We start from the raw sequence: 23991 nt of genomic DNA on the forward strand, positions 1-23991 counted from the left end.
TGACGGCATTATATGAGGGTACTATTCTCCTTACTCGGCATATGTCAACTTGCTTTACTGCGGTTATGTTAGTTAGATTTTGTACGACATACTGGTAGCTAGGCATCGATCGTGCCGCATCGTATTACCCAGAAGGTGCCCTGGACTGGTGTACAAGTCAGGCAGAAATCCAGATGATATCCTTCCGCGGCCATCTACCCTTGCATTCCTCTCTCGACCGGTGAAGCACCCTTGGTAACACGATGTGACACTATACCGTCCTTACATTCGCTTAGGTCGAAAGGTATTCGAGCACAACATATGCAGCTGAGGTAGGGCAAGCACGTAGACAAGGAACCCGAATCTTTATCAGCATCTTTGGATCTGATTGCTGTATCAATCACCACGTGCGGATTCTGTAAGGCGACTATTCTCCGCGATGGCCATCGAATGCCTGTTTCAACTGCTGTTACACCGACGATGAGGGCTGGAAGGACCGCCAAGGGATCGGAGCTGTGATCATGTCAATCTGATTTAAGTTGGTCTACCCCATTCTTGAGCACCGAGTCTCAAGGCCCCGGAAAGCTATTTAAAGGACCGTTGAGCGTTGCCCAACGATTGCACATTGGGCAAATGGCCCGCTTCTCCACTTTGCAGATTTTCTCTTGTGGGTAGCGGAACCAACGCGCATCCGTAATTTTCATCGTACGGCTTCCTTCCCTTAGCAGGACTGTGCTCGATAGGCCATCTCAGACGGAAGAAGATCAGCATGTGGCTTGGGTATCGGGTGGTTGAATTGGTCACCGCCACAGTGGCAAACCAGGACGGCACCATTCCACTCTTGGTTGGGGTGCGCGGATCACTGGCGTGGCAAGGATCACGAATGGATCGTGGCGGTGTCAGCCACGTCGATCGTGTGGCGTGAGCTTTCCAAGCCTGGGATCGACATCGCAACGTTGAGTCTGTCGCTGGCTAAGAGGAAAAGGATGCACTGCGAAGTTTTTGGTGCTCAGCTTCCGGGTTGGGTGAGAAACACACGCCTCTTAAGGTAGCCAGGTACCGATCCATGCAGTGTGGAGGAAACGGAGGATGCTGACCACAGGCAGATTTGCCATCTCCGGTTCGCCCTGCAGCCAATGATGGCCTTCGGATAATGCGAATATCGGGTTGACCCCGTAATACACGCCCATCATCTCTCATAGCTCGAAAGAACCAACATGGCCTTCAACGGAATGTCTGTGCCGTGCTCAGTTCCGGATAGGAATCCATTCAAGGGGTCGAGGTTGAGGTATCACCCTCGCTTCGAGCTGACTTGGAAGTGGGGGAATCCAGTATGCTCAGGTAAAGCATGCGCCTCCGAAATTTATTGGCGGAGATCTTCGTTGGTCATGCCAAACGCAATGAAGGATTAAATGAAGCGCCAGAGCCCCAAAATTACAGTCTGCCCAGTTCCCGTCCTCATTTCGACGACAAACCGAAGCCAGGCATGTACTGTGCCCGCGCTGAGGGTAATCTGACTCGTCGTCTCACAAACCCCATGTCATCGATGGGCTTCGATCCCTACCATTCAGGCTCGAAAAGAGCAAGGCTGATACGACTAGCGCGCCAGACAGCTACAAAACTGATGCATAGAGGCCGGCGATGCTTGAATTGCGGTAAAGCTGGAGATGGACAATACTGCATCCATTCTTGAGTCCGTTCAGCAAACGCTATCATCTGTCACAGGCCCTAAAGCGAGAGGGGCATAGTACATATGCAGCTCGCCTCAAATCATGAGAAAGCCAAGTGGACGCGCGTACTCCGTATGTCTCTGCCCTGCCGATGTTGATGGTTCAAGTCTTCGGACGGAGACGGATTGCACACATTAAGGCTCCTGAACTCCAAGATGCAGCGGGTGGACCTCGCGTCCAAAGCGAGTCGTGCGTGGCAAATATCCAACTTGGCATTTCCAGTTCGAGATGATTGCGGCCTCCGGATCTCCCATTCGGGCACTCTGCTGAGTCGGGCAATCAATCTTAAGAAGTTGAGGATGGGGATGGGCCGAGTAGACACAGATTGTGAGAAGTAGTAAAAGGATCTCATGTCACCTGGGCAAGGATGAGTTGCTCTATGCAGGCGATCGCAGATCATTGTCGTACATTACCGTACCATACAGAGTTCTCCAAGCTGTGTGTAAATTTAAATTACCGAAATTACGCGCATTGGTTTCTGCATCCAGCGAGTTCACGCTTTAAGTCAAAGTGGAAGGTCGATTTCTCATGGATGGATGGATCTATGGATCCATTTTCGCATGCTTTTTCCAGAGGTCGAGGAAGTAATTTCCGCCGAACCGTTCAGGTTTTCCCCTATTCCAAACCAAAGCACCCGACCTTTCTCCAGAAGCAGCACTCTGTTGTGCCTCTTCATCTTCAGTTCCAAAGTTCGCGGTGCCCGTCAACATGTGGCCTCGTCGTTGGACTAAGCATACATTACGGGTATGTAGATGCAAGCCGCAGGTGAGCGCCCCGGCTCCACCCCTGTCTCTCGTGAAGGAATACCTCTCGGCCCTTTATCAAACGCTCCATTGTTCCTGGAACAATTGCGCAGAGCTGGCGAACCCATGAGCCGACTTCGAGTAATATCGGTCGGAAAGGGAGAGAAAGGAGGAAGAGTGGGCCCCTTACCTCTCGCGCTGATCGCCCGTACCCCGCCAACCGCTTTGAACCCCTCAGCCTGCGTCGTCCGCGACCCAGGTTCTACTCATTGCTGGGCATCTGTCAGTTTCCAGCAGCCTCACAGTCGGGCGAATGAGGAGAGCTCCCTCCTGCGTCCTGATGCTTCCCTGCCCTCGGGATTTGAAAGTGCAGAAACGAAGCAAAGCACCCTCTCCTGTTGCCCTTGAAGTGGCTCGCGGCCCACGAGAGTCAGCTCCTTGACCGCCGAATGAACAACCTCCCACTCGACTATGGAAACGCCACTTACACCGCGTCCTCCTTTCCTTCACAGTATTGCATTCATTCTTTATTGTCAATAAGGTTCCTTACCGAAAAGGCACGGGGCAGGAGAAAACAGAACGCCCGAGAAGCAAATGGTTCCACTTCCCTGGAATACTGGAACCTTGGACTGAATCCAGGGCGCGTTTGGAACCATGGGACTGACGGAAACCACAATCAATGAGCCGAGGAAATCCGAAGCCTGGAGGCTGAGAGGATCGCTAATTGACCGTATCCTTTTTCTCCAGAACCTACGTTGAAGCCGCACCTTGTCGGAATCTCCCCTCGCCGGCTCTTAGGGTCGAGAATCAAGACTGAAGATTTCCTGCGCCCTCGCAGAGTCTGGAATGGCTGCACTCAGATCTCGATCTGGTCGACGATCCTGTCACGGTTTCCCGGCTCCACAGCTTCACAGAAGGACACGCGATGGCCTTTCCCTTTTTCTTTTTTTTTTTTCCCTGAGTGTCTGCTGACAGATTGGATCTCAAACTGCAGCTCGTATTATTCGATTTCCAAATTCTGCAAATAGAAAAAGGAATCACCCCTCTCAATCGAGGATGTTTGAAGAAGATACTTTGAAGTATCTTCAAACACCTCCTGGAGGAGAAGTTGCCCGAAAGACTTGAGCGCATCCAAATCGTTCACTGGTATTGACGGCTGGAACATATCTGGATGGTGAATTGACCTCAAGAAGAGAAAAAGTAAAAACTAAAAATAAAACCAAAATTGGACCAAGTGAGCCAGGAAGCCAATCGCCAATCAATCCAAAAGAGTATTTATACCGACGGCCACTGCCTCATCAGTCACTGGCTTCCACCCCAACCTTCCTCCTCTTCATTGGGTACCGAATCCTGAGTCTTGATCGATCTTGCCTTAGATCTGAGCCGTTTGCAATTTTTTCCCATGACGCACTGAAGCTTTATCTGTGCTCAAGTCCAGCATCTTCCTCCCTTCCTTCCTCCTTTCCCTTCTTCGCAGCTTCCCTCTCATCCTTCCTTCTGGCGCTGCATCATAGCCCGAAAGTGTACGTCTCATGCGCCCCGTTCCATATCCTCAGATGGGCCATTCGCATCAAAACCACTCATCATCTTCATCGTCTTTCTGTTATAACCCTTGTTCTGTCAATTCCGTCTTTTCCCTGTCATGAGCCACGATTGCTATTGCCATAGATGGGCTTCACCTAGCAGATGTCCTTGAACGATTCTCACCACGGTAGAGGATTAGGTTCTGCAATTCGGAGTCTCTTTCGCTCCTCCTCCCGTTCTCCTCCACGACGCCGTGTCTCGCAACTCCTTCGTCGAAATCGAACTGTGTTGTCCAGGTAATTCCTCTCCGCCTAGTTCTCTTCGCAATCGTTTCCTCAGTTGGTGCTCTCTTGCATTGATTTGTATTTCAGACTCTGCACTCGCCCAAATTCCTTCCATCCCACTTCTCCACGCATCCAGACTTCCAGACAAATCCCGCGCTGGGAACAGCTGATAACTGACATCAATGATCCTGGAAAGACAGTCACTAAAATGCGTTCTGAAACAGGCCTCCTAGGGATCAGACAGATCGTCCGCTATCCTCACCTCGGACCACTTCCAATCCTGATCCGGCTGCGATGTTGGGGCTTTCCGAAGTCTCTCAGAATGTCAAGGGCGACGGTTTCGATATATTCGAATGGTACCCTCACTATCAGAATTGCCAGCGTTACTTCTTAGACAACGCCCAGCACAGTCGGCCCGTCCAGGCGCTTTCGGCTTATTTGAACATCCGGCTTCCGTTCCAGCAACAACCGCACCCTGTTCCAAACTCTTCCGCCGGTACATCTGGAGAAGACGGTGACGGAACGGCACCAGGACCTTCAACGACGTCGAGCATAGCCTCGTTCGTCTCCCTAGTTCCGTACATCCGCCGTCTCGTGGCGACAGGAATGGACTATCCTGGGGTGCTACACGGGTTCTTTGGCGATGACTGGCAGTCTGGGGTAGGGCGCCTGCACGAACAAGAGCGTTGTAACTATCTATTCGCAGCCAAAAGCGGCGGCTGGGCCTCGGTGAAAAAGGACTACGACAATCCTCCGTTAGAAACTATCCCTTTCCTACGCCCATTGCAGGGTCCCTTGGATACGGAGATAGAGGCAGCGGAGAGAAGTTGGAGCGAGTGGCTTGCCATGGAAGATTGGATGGTTGGGCCCCGAGCGCCGGACGCCCTCCAAGACACCGCTTCCCAATCATCACAGCCACGAAACACGCGGGGATAATCCCTAGTTTCCTAGTTCTTGATATGCATTCCACAGGAGCGATTATTCAAATTTCAATGACATTGTCCAGTAGCGGTTTTATTCTTCTCAAAAGATAATGATCGAATGATCTCCTCTTCAGCCTCCTCAGCATTGGTAGACCCCTTGGGTGTGTCCCATGTCCCCTCGTTTTGAACTGTGATATTCGAAGCCACAAGGCCCCGAGAGGCGGGAAGTCTGTGGCTCAGTCATGTTCACATTTGTCAGGCGAAGTTACGAGATAGACGTCGTAGATCATGTCTGGTTGTATTCCTGCGCAGGTCTCATGAGTTGTGGGTGTGCTTTCAATAGGCGGGCCAATGACAAGGCCTCAACTCAACGAACGAGGAGAGACTTTTGTGGTGCTGTGAAAATTCTGGAGAACTCTGGACAACCCCTTGGGAAACCTCGGCCGAGGATGGAAGAATCTCCAAGGGACCAACATCCATCACGACTGGGCACTCGAGTCACTCGATCGCCACCCCCACTGGTTTGTCTTAGTGGAACGGGCAGAGCCCGACAGTCCTCTGTATGGCTTCCGCGTTCTGCCAGTGGAGAAAATCGTTTGTTCAGTTCGGAGATTTAACTGAATCCTGCTTCTTGACAGGCGGTTTGGAGAGTTTGGTGCCTGGCGATCGGCCTGTCTATTTTTTTCGAATGCACAAATAAGATGCCTAAGTCCCACCCAAGAGAACAGACTGCTCGACTGATGTCCGAGATCTTCTCCCCCTGAACGGGACGCCATGGAATCAATCTTTTTCCTGGAGACATTCGATGTTGGTGGCGCTGCTGAATGATGGAACCAGCAATTTCACGATTCAACCAGTGATCACTCGCAATCGTCTCTCGCAGAAGTAATCTGCGCTCTCTTTCATCATTTGATTGATTCCATCTTAACCAAATAGAGGAAAAGCACGGCACAGCGAAGGGTTCCCTTGAGTTATTTCCCATTTTCCCTGCAGACAACTCGTCTCTCTTTGCGTTGAGACACCCCTGGATGGAAGCTCGCCAGCCTCCCAGATCTTCTTTTCTTGATGCAAAAAAAAGCCCATGAAGATCTAAAACAAATCTTACTGCCCCACCTGGCAAGATCAATTGACAGGCGAATTGGAGCCCCTTTTCTTCAAGACAAGCGTGCCAGAATTTTCTGGAGCCATGCTTCAAGCGGTTTTCCACGGCGATTCAATGCGATTCATGCTGCGGGTCCGCTTTTGAAGGCTTCGCTGAGGACCCTTCTCCCAACCCCGTTCGAATTTCTCTCCCCGTCCAAAGGGACCGATATCAGCGCACTTCGGGCTGAGAGCTTCGAGAAACTGGACGGCAAATTTCCCCAGACAGAGCACGACGGATAAACGCAAGCCGATCAGGCCTGCTCTAGGCAGAGTGTCTTCTTTAATCGTGATCTCGAACTGGACCGAGCGTGTGATCTGGAACTTAAGGTTGGGCATCAGCATCCCTGGACTTGGGGGTGAGATCCTGAAAAGGGGCGGAACGAGGGGAGGTCATTCCGTCGAATGGATGAGGACTTTCGGAAGCTCTTATGAGCTCCAGTCGGGTGATGAGAGAGCATGTTCGTGGTGTTTCACGGTCTCAGGGAGATCTATCTGATGCATACCTTGGTACGGAGTATGTATATTGAAACTTCACTGTGGGGCACGGTCTACTTGACCTTAGCAATTTCAACACCCTCATCTCTCGAAACCGTCGTATACGCTCTTCCAACGGAGCGAGGGACACCCAATGTCGTCGTCCGGGGATAATACATATTCCATCTTCCTTGGCCGCTGTGCCTCAGGCGCAAGACATACAATACGCCTCTGATACATACTATAAAACCCCAGATCGTACACGCTAGTATCCAGATTACGGGCACTCCCCGTTCAGGAATTTCTCACCATCGGTCCCTGCCGAATCTATCCAAGTTTTGTTCGAAGTTTTCGATATTCGCTCCGACATCGCAGCGCGTCTCAAGCCATTGAGCGTCTTTACCTATCGACGACAACTTCGGAGCAGTAGGAACGCTGATGTTACACCGCTGTTCCGTATTAAAGGTCATCGTCATCAGGAATTCAGCCTCTCTATGAGCATCCATCGCCGGAATCAGGATCATACGGGTCATTGCTGAGGCCTCTCACAATCAGCCCCCGATCAGGAACGATTTGGTCTTGGACATACCCAATTGCTCGGGACCCGAGGCAGGAGCTCTTCACTGTTGGCTTGGCCGGCCACCTCCGGGACGCTGTCTACAAGGCGCTCACGGGCATTTGCCGTGTCTTGGTTAGAGCTGCGTGCGAAAAGCGGAAGAGAGGGGAGGGGAGAAGAAGCGTCTGCTACCGAATAGCAGAGGCATAAAAGCTGGGTATCAATCGAGAGGGAAGACGGTTGGTCCACAGCGTCCAGTTGTATGTCGAGGGGCCTCAAATTGATAATGTATGTGTCTGTCCAATTTGAACAAGATTGAATTATCCATTGGATGAAGGTTTTGAGCAACGATTCTTTTTGAGTGCATGGAAAAGAATCGTTGCTCAAAACCTTCTGTACGCTTTTATGCGACTGTTTCCTTGGGAGCGTCAATCGATTAATGAGTGAGAGGGGCCAGATGATGGCCAGAAACATATCTCTCTGGCCTTACAGCTAGGGCAGCAACCACCGCCAGATTGGGCAGGCGTGGCTACTTAGCCCTAGCCCTGGAGTCATCCCTCCCTGAAATTGAGCTTAAGTTTATATAACCACGGAAAATTACGTTGAGATCTCCAGGATAAAGGAAGTTTGATCAGGGCGGGCATGATATTAGGTTCGTCTATCAATAGTTTAAAAAAGACACAGAAGAATTGAGAAATAGATATACAAGAGGTATGAATATTTCGGGACGGAGCCCGAGGCGATGGGATGAGCATCCACTATTTATGATCCCGGAAGGGCGCTATAGCCCTAAACACTCTGAGTAACTTTCTTTCCTGTGGGCGGAGGGAGCGTCGAGCGCAAGTTTCTACCCGCGGCAGCCATTCGGCGGCTGTGGAGCACAGAAGCTACCCTGCAGGCACTTTTCGTCATGCGCAAGATCCCGTCATTGACAAGGCGATCCAGCCTGTCTAATCGCATGGTACGGGTTGTGAAAAGGATAGTATGGCTTTCCAATCTGCAATAGCACGAGTGGCGGTATGGCAGGTAGCTTGTCAATCATGGCCTTCGAATTCGAAGCTTTTGGACCAACATGATTGATATCAAGATTGGTCCTTTGATTTAAGGTCGTTCAGCGGGTTCGTATGTAAGATTTTCAGAGCGAAGGATCAGTTTTCCAAGTTCCTAGCGGAATTGTTAGTTTGGATTATCCGTGGGTACCAACGGCTCGACACAACCTACCATCAAAATCATGCTTAACGAACGCCATGGGATCATCTATATCCTGAGCTCCCATTTGCTGAACGCCCGGACTGAAGCTAGTGATGGGTAAAACCACGACATCGCCGACCTTCTGGTACTCGACTTGGTTGGTGAAATCTTCATATGTGATATTCCGAGTAGAGTCCGGCTCAATGTTAAAGTACTCGGGATCATTGAAATACCGGAACACGGCATCCGTCCACGCCGCGGGCCCTGTAAACTCGACAATAGTCTTATCCATCTTCCCTTTCTTGAGAATACCAGCTTTCTTCATTCGCAGAGCCTCCTCCGTAATGTAGCTCACAATGTCAATTAGGATCGGATGACCAGGTTTAGACTGAATGGTCCATTGGCAGAATTGGATCCTGCGGGAGTACCAATCTTGCCAGTCAGGTCGATCTGGGTCGGCCTCAATGCCAATAACGAATCCTACTGTTGAGAGATCAAGTCCATCCGGCAACCAATCAACCACAGGCTTCAAAGCGGTCGTATCGATATCACTGTAGATTCCCCCGCGCGCAAGAAGAATCAGATATCTGAAAAAGTCGGCTTTGAGGACAGGAAGAGGCAAGGAATCGAACGCTTCGAACACCTCGGGAATCGAGCCATAGAGGTATTTAATCAGGTGGTGGAGGGTATCGTCCGGGATGACTTGGTGGACAAAGGTAGGATTCAATTCAGTCCAGCTCGCCTCCGGTTCCCGCAGGTCTTGACCGAACCACAGAGAAGTCGGTGTATACTTCCATGTCTGCCAAATATAAGCCGGGAATTTGCTCTCCAAATCGTAAGCAAAATGGTACCGCAATCGCTCACGCAATGGGGCAAAAGGTGGTGGAGGCGGTTGCTTTAATGGCTGCTGTGGAGAATCGATATCTTGACTGGGTCGCTGTTCTTCTGTTATTTGACTAATATCGTAGGCAACCGCGTCTGGCGATGAGGCGAGGGCAGACGGGGATGAGTGGGATGACCGGAGGAAGAGGATGAGGGTAATTAAAACGGCGGCTATGATAAGCGCCTTCCGGAATGTGAGCATCGCTGCTGAGTTGCGATAGTATCTCCGTACTCCGTTGGTGGAGGAACACTGCGCGGATCGACGTCCAACCAGCGTTTTTTCGCAGAGCGCAAACTAGGTCGATTTTCTCTAATTCCGGATAGTCGGATGAGGAATTTCTCCAGTATCATTCACCGAATGGCCGCCCGAGGGCCACACATATCTGCTTTTCTTGGACTGATGAAGGAAACGGGAGGAAATAGAGGCTGATTGGGGCGCGATCGAACAGAGAGAAATTCTGTTAGCGTGTCTGATGATGTCAGGCTGCTTTGTCCATCGACAAGATAAAGGACCAATTGACCAGCAATAGACGGTCGCACAGATCAAACAGTGTTACTGACTTGCAGCATGGAGCGAAAAGAAAGGAATGGAGGAGCGAGCGAGGCAAAGAAGAAATGGTGTGAAGAAATTCGTAACGTGTTCCGAGTGCTGTCGTAATGCGGCGGGAGAATTTCAGGCGGCCGCACCGCGTGGAAGCTGCAAAGCCCAGCCCAGGGTCCTGATAAGATGCCGCCTCGGGACTCCAGAGTCGAAGTCGCCCTTCTGGGATCAGTTCATGGAGAGTTGTTTCAAACGAAGTTCAGGGGCCAAAAGTGTTTTATACCCTGTGAAATGCGGCGTTCGCCTCTGTGGCAATGTCACTCATCACCGCAATGGGTTAGGATCACCTCCAGTTGAAACACCTTATCAACTGGGTTTCGGTTCCTGGGCTCTCTCTCACGTCGCCCGATGTCCGCCATCAAGCTTGCTGCTTGTGCCTCGGATTTCTTCCCCCGACGTTGTATCTTGCGTCCCCAGTTCTGCCAAGACCGCCGTTTTCGGCCATGTACCGAGTGAACCTGAATCTTGAGACGGGGCAACTGAACGTTACAAGGCCCACTACCGAGACTCCGAGAGTCTAGACTATGACGACTGAGAGTTCTCAGTCTTCCTATGAACCAATCATCCTGAACTGTTCATCTTGGGGTGCGGGTTGTTCACGCGCTTCGAAGAAACCGCCTCGCCCATCCGAAGTTGACAGCCTGTCTTCAAAATCCAATGCGCTGCAAGCCGCACCGGAGCCTAGCGCTGTTGATCCGGCTTGGCTTTCGTAAATTTTGATGGATTCTTCCAAGTGTCCAAGGAACGTGCATGGCGCCCTGCCAATCCCAGTGGGGCTTCCTTTCCTGTGCCTGTCCAGGCTCGCCCTCAAGGCAACTTGCTCTCGTTTCTTCAAATCATCATGGCTTCAACTCACCCAGACTTTACGAAAGATCATCAACTCCGGTTGACGATCACAGCGCGAATGCTACCATCAGTTGCAACTCGTCGCGGCTTAGGAGTCGAGGCAAAATCCTGTTTCTTCCAGGCCCACAAGGAGGCGATGAGAAGCTTTCGAGTCTGGAACGGGCCTGATCAAGTTCGACGCATACGCTTGAGAATCCCTGTGCGAAACGGCACCAGTGTCGTGCAACGTCTCCAGGTCTCCAACCGTGGCCTTGGTTAGAAAAATTTGTTAGGACATCGGCGGCATCGAGCGCCCAGGAATAAGACCCAGAAAGCGCCTCCAGACTATGTTCTCGTTTCGCGTGTGTTGCGCCCGGCGCGGCGGTATCGTGAGAGACAAAAGATGGACCAAACGAGTCCAAAATATAAATACCCGTTGCTATCAGTCGTGAGACGTTTGGTAAAAGTGCTTACCGTTGGCATTGTGCTTGCACTTGAGTGTGTTTTTCGAGGTTGTTGAGCGAAGGAGGCACCCAAGAACAGGTTTTACTGGTAGCGATGGTAAAACAAACCCTGGATACATAAATTTGCTTTCTTGTCTAGCGAAAGTAAAAAACGAAAACCAATCATGTCACTGCCCTCAGATTAGCTCTCAGGTTCTCATTGATTTCCATGCCGGAATGTGCATCATCTCGGATACACTTGAGGCCGGATATCATACAACTTTGGCTTTTGGTATATTCCTCATCACCGGGCAGACATTGATCGATAAACTAAACAGACATTTGAGGGGACTACAGGGAGGGTCATTCGTTCAAGTAAAAACATAAACCAAAGTTTCATTGGCATAGAACGGGAGCAGAAAGTATGGACGATAACCTCAACGATACATCCGCCGCCAATGAGTATGCATTGTGCAACACTGAACCCCAACAGTACACGCTCAGCTTTTGGGCCGAATCACTGGAAACCAATACAAATAGCGCGTCGGGAAACAATTTGTCGTCACCCATTCGTGCCGGATGAGGAAGGGAAAAACCGGCTGCGAATCCCTTGGATCTCTGTTCAAATCTCAATCATTCACACTTAGGCAAATGTTATCTTCCATTCGGTTGCCGGGAGCCTCGCGAAGGATGATCTCCATTTGTCGGGATTGTCCGTTATCAAGGTGTCATGAGAAGCTCTTGTGATGTGGTATCGTCATTGGGATCGTAGCGAAGGTCGTCCGCTGAACCTGTATCACAGAGGGTTAGTCCCGAATTCGAAGACTGATATCACCGGAGCGAGAAGCGAAAGCTGAGAGCTGGCTCACCTTCTGGTTCGTCGTGGAAGGAAGAATCATGGCGCGAATCCGACCGAGATAAACTGCGACGACTTCACGTGACCGACTATGTCATCAATTTGCACTTGCGAAGCGGCGCAACTGTTTGACACCTTATTTTACAACTGCATGAGATTTCATGATTTGCGCTGTATAATGGTGGGTCTCCTCTACTCAATTGATCGTTTCCTCATTCTTGAAGCCTCGACGCCTTGTCAGGTGGGCTCTTTGCCTTCTGTTCGCTAACATCCATGGATAGATTCCTCGTACCGCCAAATGATTTTGATCGATTTTGATCGACCGACACCGGCGCAGCCAAGCCACTTGAAGACGAGCAACCTACGAGGATTAGAAGATGGCGTCTTGGATCCAACGGCAAAGCAACTCTCACCAAGCCCAGCTTGCGGTGACGGCTGTGCTCTCGGGAGTAGTGGCTGCCAGTGCGATACTCGGCCTCCAAAAATTTAGGAGACGCGAGGCTGTGAAAAAGCTGAAGGAGTCCATTCCAGAAGTCGACGAGAAACATCGCGCAGAAAGCCTTAATGAATATGGTGCTGCGGCTCGAACACCAGGCTGGACCAAGGAAGACGAACGAGGCGCCGCTCTTGCGCGCAGAGCGCAACAAGGCGACTATGACGAGGGTAGATAGCCATTCCCTCTTAAATGCCCAGTATACACTCCGAGCGATTGCTAATGTCTTCTCGCGAGTAGAACTTATCCTAGAGCAGCTCGCCCGTAACCGAGTCTTTCTCAATGACGAAGGTCTCACAAAACTTCGGTCGTCGTTCATAATTGTTGTGGGATGTGGAGGTGTTGGGTCGCATGCTGTGGCTTCTCTGGCTCGATCTGGAGTTTCCAAGATACGCTTGATCGATTTCGATCAAGTCACGCTCTCCTCATTGAACCGACATGCTTTAGCCACGTTAGCCGATGTGGGTACACCGAAGGTGCACTGCATTCGCAGGAGATTACAGCAGATTGTCCCGTGGGTTAGATTCGATTGCCGGAATGAGCTCTTTGGCGGTTCCGCTGCCGATGACCTGTTGGCGCCGTGGTCTCTGGATGGCGCCGACAAAGGGCAGAAGCCCGTCTACGTATTAGATTGTATCGATAACATTACGTCTAAGGTCGAGTTGCTGCACTACTGTCATACGCATTCGATACCGGTGATATCTTCGATGGGCGCGGGATGTAAATCAGACCCCACACGCGTCATGATTGCTGATATATCGGTCAGCTCGGATGACCGGCTCTCACGAAGCACTCGAAGGCGGCTAAAACTCCTGGGAGTGAGCTCTGGCATTCCCGTGGTCTTTTCGACTGAAAAGCCCGGACCCGGAAAAGCTACTCTATTGCCATTAGCGGAGGAGGAATTCTCTAAGGGACAGGTGGATGAGTTATCCGTGCTGCCTGACTTCCGTTCTCGAATTCTCCCAGTCCTTGGAACTATGCCTGCAGTGTTCGGGTACACCCTCGCAAATCATGTCATTTGCGAGGTCTCGGGATATCCGACGGACTATAGCATGGGCGGAAAGGGCAAGGACAAGCTCTACGACACCATTTATGCAGCCCTACTTGTATCCCTCGAACGTCTGACAAGGGCAGAGATAGGAACTCAACCTGTTGGGCTCCGTCTACCAATCAGTAAGGATGACGTTATGTACCTCGTTGACGAGATCTGGCGAGGCAAGAGTGTTGTGAGTGGTCTTCCTAGCCGGCTCGTCCTGACCCTATGGGCACGCCCACCCCAGGGGTTCAAACCTGATCAAGAGTGGGAGAAGCAAGGACAGTTGTTCATCCGGTTCAAACCGGAAGACCTAGTATGTATGACCAAGGAGGAAGCAGCTCGCCATGAGAAAGAAGTTCTTCTTGGTGGAAGGAAGGTTGAGGATCTCTACAGCGAGGAGGTCCTTCAGAAAGTGAAACAGCGAAGGGAGGAGATGGACTTTTATGAACAATATAGGTGAAAATGGTGTATATTCGGAAACTGTTGGGTATGCATAGAGCTTGGCAATCAGCAATGAGTTGACTGTTCATACCGCAGTACATCGGATGGAATCCGACTCTGATACAGCTGCACGGCAACAGACAAACTTCCGCCGACGAGACTGCCACGTAGAATAATTATAGTCGCGAGTTCTCAGAAAAGTGGGTGGATGGACAATTCCTCTTGACGAGAGCAACCAGAACGACGGGTTGTGCACGAGTGTCATGAAGGGCCCCCAAAGCAGCCAAGACCCACTCGGGCTGTGCTGCCCATGGTGATAGCAACACGCGACACATTCCCTCTTCGACTCAGCTCTCACTCTCCGTCGACAAGTCTCTTCTCACAACATCCCCGATTGAAACCCTCTGTATCCCCTCTCTCATGGGTGCTCACACAATCGAATCCTAAAACACCGCCTGCCTGGACCCCTTTCCTCTCCACGGAACCGCTGGAGCTGGGTTCTCTCACCCGCACAAATGGCGGACCGCGACCACGACGGGCGAGACTCCTCCTCCGACACCTTCGATGATGGTCTGCACCACCATTCAACGTCCTCGCCTCCCTCTCGACTTACCCGCTTTGCTCGCCCCCTGATCGACTACGTCCGCAACGTAGAATGGCAGCCAGGCGCAAAATACACCCACCTCCCCTCCACCTCGGATCGGTCCGAGTCCCCGAAAAAATGGGTGCAGATGGGCGTGTCGATCGTCACCGCACCGCGATTCCGACGATACGTGGTGGTTTATCTGGGTCTCGTGGTCTCATGTTGGCTCGGATGGCATTACTACCTTCACCCACATTTAGTGGAGAGCTCGATTCTTCTGCAATCGCTGGATCCGAAGCAGAAGGGGAGGGTTGGGGGCTGGTTTGGCGCGAATGCGGTACCACAGTTGGAGGATGTGATTCAGTTAAAGGAGTTGGATAAGGCGCTGTTGCCTGCTACTCTGACTCCAGAGGAGGGCGAGGAGAACCGAAGAAGGCTGGTCGTTGTTGGAGATGTGCATGGTTGCAGGACGGAGTGTACTGTTTCCCCCTCCCATTCTGGTATACGCACCCCATTTGTTTTCGCCTCGTGCTGATGTCTTTCGGCTCTTGAGCAGTGGAGCGATTACTCGACAAGGTCTCCTTCAACGTTGACAACGACCATCTCATCTTCACCGGCGACCTGATCGAAAAAGGGCCCGATAGCCTGGGCGTTGTCGACCTCGCCCGAGAATACAACGCGTCTTGCGTCCGCGGCAACCACGAAGACAAGGTCCTCGTCCTCCGCGACGAACTGCTCGCTTCAAGCCTCAGCGAAGACGATCTCAACCAGTACCGCCCACTAGACGCCGAATCACGCAAACTAGCCCGCGAGCTAAGTGACGACCAAGCCAAGTGGCTCGCCGAATGCCCTGTCATCCTAAACGTAGGCCCCGTCGCGAACATGGGCCAAGTCGTCGTCGTTCACGGCGGTCTCGTTCCAGGAGTCGACCTCGAGAGGCAGGATCCTTATAGCGTCATGAACATGCACTCAATCGATCTGAAAACACACGTACCTAGCTCATCTCGAGACTGGGGAACCAAGTGGACAAAGGTATACAAGCCTCTTCCTCTTCTCGTATTATGTCCGCTAACCAGCCTCACCTAAACCAGCTCTTCAACAAACACCAATCCATCACCCTCGCCTCCAAGACTGGCGTCATGACAGCCATCTACGGCCACGACGCCAAATCCGGCCTATCGATAAAAGAATACACCAAAGGCCTTGACTCGGGCTGCGTAAAGGGCGGCAAGCTAACCGCCTTGGTCATATCAGACGGCGGCAATCAGCAAACCGTACAAGTGGGGTGCTCGAATTATATGGAAGAGTAATCCATTACCCATCGTCATCACTGTTGTCACCGTGAATGTGAGCCCCTTTTTATCCATATATTAGTATTGGCATCTCTACGTCTGTCTCATACCGTCTGGTTCTGGTCCTGTGGCGTATCGTGGTTTTTCGCTTGCTTTTACTACATTTGTACTGTATAGCACTGCATATACGGGTTGATAGCCACTGACGCCTAATCTTTATGGATAGGCGAGGGTATACTTCTGGTCGGACGTGGCCTTCGGAGTTGGGTGTTTTTTTTTCTGTATCTGGGCGCTAGGCACTTATCGTTGGATCACGCTTTCGGCTATGGAGCGGCTAGATTATCTTTGTGTTGGAGAGTATTGCCCTTGAGTCCATGGCTTGCTTTCATTCAATTACTCGTGGATACTTTTACGGACTACTATAGGGTACTACTACTACTCGTACTACGTACCCAAGCAAAGGGTGGCTGGCGGACCTACGAATTGGAAAACAATTCAATCCCGCAAGTACGAATAACAGTACGTCAAGGTAGTCACAAGCCAGAGGATGGAGTATGTATCCAAACAGTTTATATCCAAGACAATCTAACTATAGACACGTCTGGAGACCAATTCAGCAAATCGTATAGTTTACCCGAAGATCCAAAAATATATGGTCCAAAATCAACCAGAACCCGCACCAGAAGTTGAGGAAGATCCAGACGCCGCAGAAGAAGTGGTATCCCACACCCCCTCCGCGGTCCAGGTAACCGGGTCCGTAAAATCCTCGTACCAAAACCCACCGAGGGCATTCTCCTTGATATACCCGAAGCGGAAATATTCCGGTTCGTGCTCTCTTACCCTTGTCCAATTCCAATTGGGGATCTTTACGTCGGCGGCGCCGTCGGTCCTGAACGCGTGGAATCGCTCGACGTCGTTGATTAGAACGCTTAACCCGTCGACTTCCTGGGGAATGGAGAGGTCCTTGAAGGAGAATGATAGAGAATTTGGGGAGGGGATTGTGATGATTGATGTTGTGATTTCGGGGAGGAGAGAGCCTAGTTCTGCGCCGTCGAGGAGGGCAGCGGAGGTTTGGAGGATGGAGTCGAACCCCCAGCGCGCGATGCCGTTGATAAATAGGCCCATTAGGAGGCCCTGGTAGAGGAGACTAGGGCGGGTCTGGAGTGTTGTGCCGGGTAGAAAAAGGAGAGCGAGGATGTAGTGGTGGATGCGGAGGTTCATGTTGGGCACGACAAGGAGGGCGAGGACCCCGGCGACAAGGGTGCCGTAGACGGCTAGCATCTTGGGGAGCCGGCCTTCATTTCGGAAGGCGAGCGCTTGTGTGATTGCCACGGTTAAGAGGATGAGGATGATGATTATGAGGGCTGGGATGGCCCCAGGTTGTTGTTGAATGTCGTGGGGAGTGAGGCGGGATAGAGGGATTTTGTCGAATGTGTCAGTGTTCAAGGCGCCAACCCAGCAGGGCCCAAGCCAGAGGACGGTCTTGTCCCAGTGAGCATCCAGATCCTTGAGCGTGTGGCGGATGGAGAAGTAGTAGATTGCGAAGCCGACGAACGCGCATGGGAGGAAACGGCCGAGAGCTGTTGAGACGATTTCGTAGTAGTCTGGGGAGTAGGGTGGGTCGGATGAAAGGGCGACTTGAAAGTAGACGATGAAGAAGATGGAGGCATAGAATGCTGCTGGTGATGTGATTACCAGCGAAAGCAATGTTGAAACAATGACGGAGAAGGTGAACAACGGCCAGCGGAGGTCCTGGCACTCGAGATCGCCATCTTTCAGAGAATCGCCGGTGTCAAATGTGAAGGAGAGCGGGAAGTTAGAAGGGAACTCGACGCTTGAGATGCCGTTTCTCTCCACTGCTGGAAAGCTCCCTTGCTCGCCTGTTCGACGGAGGATGCCACAACCACCCTTGCGGTCATCGAGCAGTCCCGCATGGATTGCCGCTTGGCAGATCGAAGAATCACCACGATAGACTCCTGTATCGGTCTCGGACTTGTCCGGGCCAGGCGCGCCTCCAATGACGAGACTCTGATAGTTGATTTCCTGCGGGCCAACAAAGTATGGCTCGAGGACCATGAAAGACGAGCAAGCTGCAGGGCAGCGAAACGCAAACGTTTCCTGATCAAACGGTCGACAATAATCGCCATCAAGACCGCAATTGGTCGCATTGGACCTGGACGTACAGATTAGCTCAAGCTCCTGAATCAGAACCTTGGATCGTACCAGAGTCTGCTCCAGCAAGAAAGCTTAGCGGGACTCCCATGGCCCAGGATTTCCTGACCGGCAACACTTGCGTGCAGAACCGAAATAAATACTATCCCCCATACCGCGAGAGCAGCCAGGAGAAGAGCAAGTTTCGATTTCTTGCTGGGGAAATATCGCTCGATAAGGCGGCCTGGCGCGGTTTGCCATCGGGCTAGCCAGGGATTGATCCGATACTTGTGCGGCGGCAACGGGCCATGAATCCAGTCCCGGATTCCAGAAAGCGTGCATGAGAAACGCCTCGGCTCCTGGGCTTGATAGTGAGAGGCTGTAGGGAGCAGAGGCTCACTTGTGCTCTGCTCAAGGTCGGCCGGCGCGGGGTCGAAGCTGTCCCGCGTATCATTTACCGATTGGTTGTTGCTAGAATCATCTCGAGATTTCAACAAATATTCCTCCGGTTGGCGGGGTATTCTCTCAAACGATGAGGAACTGGACCGTTGTGATGGCATTGTTATCGCTCCATGAGGACGGGGAGAGGAGGCAGAGAAGCCAAAAAGTGTTGTTGGTTGCACCAATGCCAGTTAGTCATCTTCGGTCTCAACCAACTAACTAACCGAGTCCAGAGGAACTATATCCAAACATACTTGCAAAGGTACAAAAATAGATTAGATTAGGATACATGAATAGTAAATTCATTGAATAACGGGAGGCTAATTAAAGAGCAGTGAAAACACCGCTGGCAAATTCCAACATAGACTGGGTATCCGGGTGAGACCACTACTAGGAACTCGTCAAATCATATGTCATATCTCATAATACGCAGCTAGCATCATAAAGTTAATCAGGTCGTGAAATATATTGGCTTAGTCGGTAAGAGAATTGTAAAGAATTCCGGCGGGTATACGCTTCGCAGAGTGTATACATATCGCTATTGATGCAATCGGGCAAGTTGGGTATCAACTCATATGCATCGCAGTGCCAAATTAAACTCGATAGGCGCGTCCGCTATCAGCACAGTTAGCACCAGCGAATACAGTAATCGAGACAATGAAAAACTTACTGTCTGTCAGTCGTATGCCTTCTGACACGGAAGGTGAACCAGATTCCCTGAAGGAAACCGTCAGTATATCAGGTAAGATCCTAAGCACCGGAAGCTACTAACCACGAGTGCAGAAACAATCCAAATAATAGCCGAGAGGAAGCTGAATGCCTGTGCAGCCTTCCACCGACCACAGTAGGAGTCATCCGTGATGGAACCCCAGTGCCAGATGCTACCGCAGTTGAGTTTCTTGTTGGCATCGACTTGGACTCCAAATGCCGCAAACCAGGCCATTGAAATAAGGAAATCCACTGCCGGAGTCAGCTGTGAGACAGGAGGCTTATTTGGGAGCTGAGCGGCATACGCGGCCAGGTGAAGAAACTCGACGAGAACGGGATCAGCCATATTATGCCGAACAATATGGATATGCCAGCAACGACTTCAGTGTAGATCCACCGAGGCTCAGGCCATACATCGAGATCACTAAACTTGTGAAGGAACCAGCCAATGATACCAGCAACAACCTGCACAAGTCAGCCCTATGTCGGCGGAATATTTAGGTTGAATCGGGAATCTAGCGTACTGCACCAAAGGCTATTTCGGCAATGCGGAGTACGATGGACACCAAGCGCGAGACGACAGGCATGATGGTAGGGTATAACAGGGACAAGAGCGTGGGCTTCCTGGAGTACTGCGGAATAGATCCGCAATGCAATGGGGACTGACTGAAGCTTATCCTCTGGGGAAGAAACGGCGAGGGGAAGCATCGGTTCTTTAAATAAGCAGGGCCCCAGCGTGTCGCCTTTCTCTGGCGATGCCCCTTACCTCAGGTATACCTCCCTCCGTTGGGTGAATGTGATCATTCCATGGCCATGACGTCGCCTGGCAGGAGCCGATTGGTTTCCCGCACTGTCCTCGCATCTGCCCAATGTTGAGAGGCGAAGTTCACCAATCCATACCGGGAAATTGATTGACCGTCAAATGGGTCTGGTCAACTGTTCTGCCTGGCAAATGTCGGTGATACGTCACCCAAGCTGGTCGCTAGCTTGTTTCCTGGCGGGGGCCCCATAACGCTCCCACTCGACCCAGTTGAGAGACCATGATGCATTGTTTAATTCATTGAGCTTCTCGAACTGTATTCCGAGCTTGTGAGCAGCGGCTGGCTCCTTCATGATGCTCTCCAGAATCATCATCATCGAAAGTTCTCAGGATTGTCTTCCACCACTAATCCATTTTTGAGCTAGTAAGGATCGTCACTGAGATAACTCTTTCCGTCAACTCCGCAATCACCCCAGCCCCGGGGCTCCCACTGTCAAGCAAAGTAGTGAGCAGCTTGAGCCTCTTCTTCGTATCCTCATCGTGCCATACCTGTGACTTGCATGCGAAGAGGACACCGTCGCGTAAACTAGGGCGCCATATACCTTATTCATACCACCCCGGAGAGTCAATTGGTGGCTCACCATATTAGCCATGGGGCACAGCTATCGAAGACTAATTGCAAAATTATTATACACGAACAGGCATGAATACATATGAAGTCTCCCTCATTGGGTTCATTTTTTGTGCGAGTCAAGCAGCAACCGGATGTCGAAGCTTTCATTGTGCCGTCCACGATGCCTTCACAAAAACCACTCAAACACCGTCCTAAATACCCCCTTCGCACCGCTCTCAATCACATCCCCATGGCACGGAATCAACCGATTAAATTCCCACTTATCAATCCTGCGCATCGATTCCGTAAACGCTTTCCTATCCGACCTTGAGAGAATATACCACGCAAATCTCTTCTGCCACGTCGCCGGCGGCGCCGTAGACAGCAGCGGTTTCACGATCTTCGTCCAAATTCCCGATGTCGCACATTCCCCGGTCTTCGAGTACTGCTCTCTGGCGGGTAGATTGAACAACAAGTCCCCCTCGATAACGGTACAAGAGGGCTTATGCAAGAACACAATCTCCTTCGAACCATGCCCATACACATATTCAATGTCGAACTCATGGTCGAATTCCTCTGAGATCGTCCATGGGCTGTCTTTGTTCGCTTGCCGGAAAATGTGTTTAAAGGGGGTATCTTTGAACTCCTGAACTGACTGTCTCTTCTCCCAGAGTCCTTCGGGGGCGATAATCTCTGCATCCGGAAATGTGTTCTTCCACGCCGTTAGGTGCAGGTGGTGCTCGAGGTCGAGCGCCGCGATATACTTGACTCTGCCGCCGAGACCGGCAAGAGTCTCGCGTATCGCGGGTGTTAGATTGACGGGTGAGAAGACGGCTATGGAGCCTGATGACATTCGCACTATCAGAGAATGAGTTAGCCGACTAGGTTGGCTGGTTGAAGCAGACGACCGGATAGTTTTGACTCACCTAGTGTTCCCCGTCCGCCGAATTTGAAGCGACCGAATCGCGCAAAGGGTAAACTCATTGTTATCACATTCGAAGTGACATTTCGGATGACCATGACCTCGTCGGGGTTCGAAGGGAAAAGTTGGGGCGCCATGGCTAGTGATTTTTTGCTTTGATTCCTTTCCCTGAAACTATGAAGAAATCAAGAGGCAGACCAATCGATTCACGGTTTTAGCCAGCGCTCATCAGCTCTTTGTACTCGGGCGCTCGGAGCTGGGCAAACTCGGATCTCAGTTGCGATTCGCCTCGGCTTGAAGTTGGCACAGCCGCTCGATAATCAGGAAATTAATGTCAGCAATTACCGTGGACGATGACAAACAAGGACAGGCGAGGCCGTTCGTTTGTGTTCTGGAAGATGATGATCTTCGAGTTGAAGGCCTGGGTCCTGAGTGTGAAGTGTTACTGTGTTGGTGAACTGCTGACGTCAATGGCTTCCGTATAGTTAGTGGAATTGGGGGCATGGTGCCACCCAAGGTAGCTGAACTGCTGTTTGAGTAAAAGGGTGTGGAAGCATTATAATATTATTTATTAAGGTGAGGAAAATATGAACATGAAAAGAGTGGTTATTTTCAAAGTCAAAAAGCACAAAATTAAATATTCCAATCAAAAGGGGGTATATCATAACAATCTCCAGCCAAATCGCTATCAAAGATCCGAGCACCAAACATCTTAAAGGAAGAAAGTCGAAAGGCGAATGTCGCTCTCTAGCTATACCATCCTCGCGCTGTATTGTGCTCCTCCTCCTGACGGTGAGGGATTATGCAGCCCTGAATACTATATGCCTCGACCAAATCCTGCCATGTATCGAAGTCGAGACTGAAGACGGATTGGCGTTTCTGGATGCCCTGTCTTTGGGCCTCGCTCGGGGCCAAAGGCTTGGAGGGATCTATTTGACAAGAGTTAGAAGATAAACTCTTGGATTGCAATCCGAGAGAGAGGGCAAGGAGTCGTACGCAAAGTTGGCAAGCCCCTGCTGTCCGTTGAAATACCAACTGTGCCGTCCCTGACAAGGAAGCTCAGATAAAATAGATTCTCAACCGATTGTCCAAATGACTGGGGATTGATGCAGAACTTGAATAGCGGCACACCGCCATCGTCGGCAATATTATGCTTGGCCATGATTTCTTGCACTTGCTCTTCAGAGGGGTCTTCTTCCATCTCCTCTAGAAGCCTGGTCACAACGCCTTCCGCGTGGTCCCGCGTTTTCCCTAATAGCTTATTGATACTGGTGCACATAGCGGTAAGGTTAGATGTTTCCTGTTTGTCTAGGTCCTCCTCCCGGAGCTCCTGTGGTCGCACGGCCTGGGATGGGTCGATACGCTCTCTTGCTCTTCGCTGTGCAATCTGCCGGGTACGCTTCTGCACTGACAACGGACCGAGGAGAAATCCGGACACCGCGGGTCGAGAGCTATGGCGGAAGCAAGCAGCACGCCCTAGCCAGTCCCAGTTCATTCCATCCCCTTGATCCTCCTCATCACTTCTATCGGGGTCTATATGGGTCCTTCGGGGAGCACGTCGCCGCTGTGTGCTACTAATGGAAGCGTTCGGATCCTCCGGACCCGCGCGCATAAATGATATACACTTTGAAACGAACTCGTCGACATCGATTCCCGCGCTAGAGTCGCCCAGTACCAGCGCGGCAGTTTTCTTGTACGATAAGTCGGCGGCGTTGACCAGTAGGCGAGAGTCGATGGTCGCATCCGACGTTTGCTTGACATCCTGAAAGTACTCGTTCGCTCTCAGAATAGTATCATGAATTCCGGTGTTCCCCGCCTGCATATATTCGTTCCTAGAATCTGCGCGATCATCAACACATGATATCTCAAAACATACTTATCGTCAAAATACCGTTCAGGTCTCTTGTCAGATCCCTAAGTCCCTTGCGTACACGTCGCCGTTCCTTTTCATCTTGATCTGGGTCGTAGAAGTCTTTGCTGGCTTTCCGTAGTGGTAACGACTGGCTGCCCTGGATATTGGAAGTTCTATCCCCAAGCCGTTGACGTTTGGCGTTATTCCTTGAAGAAGACATGTTGTGAACTTGATTCCTGCGTTTAATGCGAGTTGAGCTCTCCAAATTCTCCTTATCTGAGGGAGAACCTGGCGTCCGACGTTGAGGGGGTGATGGTTGGACTCGATGACCCCGCGACATGCTTGCAAGGCTGGTTTCTTTGGCAAACAAGACGTGTTGGGGCAAGCACGACTGCAATTGGAGAGTCAAAGTGGACAAAGGGCTGAAAATGAGTATCAACAAAGAATCTGAAAAAAACAACACGAAAGTAATCTGTTTAACGGTACTTTCTCCTCCCCAAGCATCGGAATCGAGCTTCTCCTCAAGGTTTCTCCTGTTGGGTCTG

General features: G+C 51.1%; 10 protein-coding genes across 10 annotated transcripts; 6 read left to right on the forward strand and 4 right to left on the reverse strand.

Annotated features, from left to right (window-relative positions):
• The first annotated feature begins 976 nt into the window (after positions 1–976).
• On the forward strand, positions 977–1874 carry BJX67DRAFT_41573 (uncharacterized protein). The gene is made up of 3 exons (XM_071034979.1): positions 977–1027; positions 1086–1320; positions 1404–1874. The coding sequence occupies exons 2-3, from the start codon at positions 1197–1199 to the stop codon at positions 1670–1672; spliced, it is 393 nt and encodes a 130-aa protein (XP_070887464.1). The 5' UTR covers positions 977–1027; positions 1086–1196; the 3' UTR covers positions 1673–1874.
• Positions 1875–3861: 1987 nt separating this feature from the next.
• BJX67DRAFT_41652 (uncharacterized protein) lies at positions 3862–5311 on the forward strand. Its single transcript, XM_071034980.1, has 2 exons — positions 3862–4272; positions 4485–5311. The coding sequence occupies exons 1-2, from the start codon at positions 4139–4141 to the stop codon at positions 5194–5196; spliced, it is 846 nt and encodes a 281-aa protein (XP_070887465.1). The 5' UTR covers positions 3862–4138; the 3' UTR covers positions 5197–5311.
• BJX67DRAFT_41475 (uncharacterized protein) lies at positions 5311–6024 on the forward strand. The gene has a single exon (XM_071034977.1). The coding sequence runs from the start codon at positions 5426–5428 to the stop codon at positions 5798–5800; it is 375 nt and encodes a 124-aa protein (XP_070887466.1). The 5' UTR covers positions 5311–5425; the 3' UTR covers positions 5801–6024.
• A 1936-nt stretch (positions 6025–7960) lies between these two features.
• BJX67DRAFT_41444 (glycosyltransferase family 32 protein) lies at positions 7961–9824 on the reverse strand. Its single transcript, XM_071034976.1, has one exon. The coding sequence runs from the start codon at positions 9629–9631 to the stop codon at positions 8543–8545; it is 1089 nt and encodes a 362-aa protein (XP_070887467.1). The 5' UTR covers positions 9632–9824; the 3' UTR covers positions 7961–8542.
• Positions 9824–10685, forward strand: BJX67DRAFT_41490 (uncharacterized protein). The gene has a single exon (XM_071034978.1). The coding sequence runs from the start codon at positions 10017–10019 to the stop codon at positions 10497–10499; it is 483 nt and encodes a 160-aa protein (XP_070887468.1). The 5' UTR covers positions 9824–10016; the 3' UTR covers positions 10500–10685.
• A 1583-nt stretch (positions 10686–12268) lies between these two features.
• Positions 12269–14176, forward strand: BJX67DRAFT_41679 (tRNA threonylcarbamoyladenosine dehydratase). The gene is made up of 3 exons (XM_071034981.1): positions 12269–12335; positions 12436–12817; positions 12888–14176. The coding sequence occupies exons 2-3, from the start codon at positions 12532–12534 to the stop codon at positions 14141–14143; spliced, it is 1542 nt and encodes a 513-aa protein (XP_070887469.1). The 5' UTR covers positions 12269–12335; positions 12436–12531; the 3' UTR covers positions 14144–14176.
• A 463-nt stretch (positions 14177–14639) lies between these two features.
• BJX67DRAFT_379874 (putative serine/threonine-protein phosphatase) lies at positions 14640–16017 on the forward strand (the record flags this gene model as incomplete). Its single annotated transcript, XM_071032672.1, has 3 exons — positions 14640–15207; positions 15264–15739; positions 15799–16017. The coding sequence occupies 3 exons, from the start codon at positions 14640–14642 to the stop codon at positions 16015–16017; spliced, it is 1263 nt and encodes a 420-aa protein (XP_070887470.1).
• Positions 16018–16662: 645 nt separating this feature from the next.
• BJX67DRAFT_379875 (LCCL domain-containing protein) lies at positions 16663–18710 on the reverse strand (the record flags this gene model as incomplete). The annotated part of the gene is made up of 2 exons (XM_071032673.1): positions 16663–18172; positions 18223–18710. The coding sequence occupies 2 exons, from the start codon at positions 18708–18710 to the stop codon at positions 16663–16665; spliced, it is 1998 nt and encodes a 665-aa protein (XP_070887471.1).
• A 194-nt stretch (positions 18711–18904) lies between these two features.
• Positions 18905–20463, reverse strand: BJX67DRAFT_349616 (MARVEL domain-containing protein). The gene is made up of 5 exons (XM_071028764.1): positions 19824–20463; positions 19605–19764; positions 19364–19551; positions 19262–19308; positions 18905–19206 (listed from the first exon to the last, which is right to left on the reverse strand). Exons 1-5 carry the CDS (start codon positions 19884–19886, stop codon positions 19185–19187), a joined length of 480 nt encoding a protein of 159 aa, XP_070887472.1. The 5' UTR covers positions 19887–20463; the 3' UTR covers positions 18905–19184.
• Positions 20464–20859: 396 nt separating this feature from the next.
• On the reverse strand, positions 20860–23786 carry BJX67DRAFT_371232 (Nse4 C-terminal-domain-containing protein; the record flags this gene model as incomplete). Its single annotated transcript, XM_071031055.1, has 4 exons — positions 20860–21530; positions 22386–22523; positions 22591–23433; positions 23486–23786. The coding sequence occupies 4 exons, from the start codon at positions 23784–23786 to the stop codon at positions 20860–20862; spliced, it is 1953 nt and encodes a 650-aa protein (XP_070887473.1).
• Between the last annotated feature and the right edge of the window lie 205 nt (positions 23787–23991).

The sequence above is a fragment of the Aspergillus lucknowensis genome (assembly GCF_044049455.1).
Source record: "Aspergillus lucknowensis strain CBS 449.75 chromosome Unknown BJX67scaffold_13, whole genome shotgun sequence".
NCBI lineage: Eukaryota > Fungi > Ascomycota > Eurotiomycetes > Eurotiales > Aspergillaceae > Aspergillus > Aspergillus lucknowensis.

What these genes read in the sequence shown, in the direction of transcription:
- BJX67DRAFT_41573 (XM_071034979.1), top strand. Translation starts at nt 1,197, where the DNA reads ATGGCCTTCAACGGAATGTCTGTGCCGTGCTCAGTTCCGGATAGGAAT. An exon ending in GGGGAATCCAGTATGCTCAG is followed by an intron (nt 1,321 to 1,403) that starts GTAAAGCATGCG and finishes ATGAAGCGCCAG; the next exon opens with AGCCCCAAAATTACAGTCTG.
- BJX67DRAFT_41652 (XM_071034980.1), top strand. Translation starts at nt 4,139, where the DNA reads ATGTCCTTGAACGATTCTCACCACGGTAGAGGATTAGGTTCTGCAATT. An exon ending in AATCGAACTGTGTTGTCCAG is followed by an intron (nt 4,273 to 4,484) that starts GTAATTCCTCTC and finishes GTTCTGAAACAG; the next exon opens with GCCTCCTAGGGATCAGACAG.
- BJX67DRAFT_41475 (XM_071034977.1), top strand. Translation starts at nt 5,426, where the DNA reads ATGTTCACATTTGTCAGGCGAAGTTACGAGATAGACGTCGTAGATCAT.
- BJX67DRAFT_41444 (XM_071034976.1), bottom strand. Translation starts at nt 9,631, where the DNA reads ATGCTCACATTCCGGAAGGCGCTTATCATAGCCGCCGTTTTAATTACC.
- BJX67DRAFT_41490 (XM_071034978.1), top strand. Translation starts at nt 10,017, where the DNA reads ATGGAGGAGCGAGCGAGGCAAAGAAGAAATGGTGTGAAGAAATTCGTA.
- BJX67DRAFT_41679 (XM_071034981.1), top strand. Translation starts at nt 12,532, where the DNA reads ATGGCGTCTTGGATCCAACGGCAAAGCAACTCTCACCAAGCCCAGCTT. An exon ending in ACAAGGCGACTATGACGAGG is followed by an intron (nt 12,818 to 12,887) that starts GTAGATAGCCAT and finishes TCTCGCGAGTAG; the next exon opens with AACTTATCCTAGAGCAGCTC.
- BJX67DRAFT_349616 (XM_071028764.1), bottom strand. Translation starts at nt 19,886, where the DNA reads ATGCCTGTCGTCTCGCGCTTGGTGTCCATCGTACTCCGCATTGCCGAA. An exon ending in GAGTTTCTTCACCTGGCCGC is followed by an intron (nt 19,552 to 19,604) that starts GTATGCCGCTCA and finishes TGACTCCGGCAG; the next exon opens with TGGATTTCCTTATTTCAATG. An exon ending in GGATTGTTTCTGCACTCGTG is followed by an intron (nt 19,309 to 19,363) that starts GTTAGTAGCTTC and finishes GGTTTCCTTCAG; the next exon opens with GGAATCTGGTTCACCTTCCG.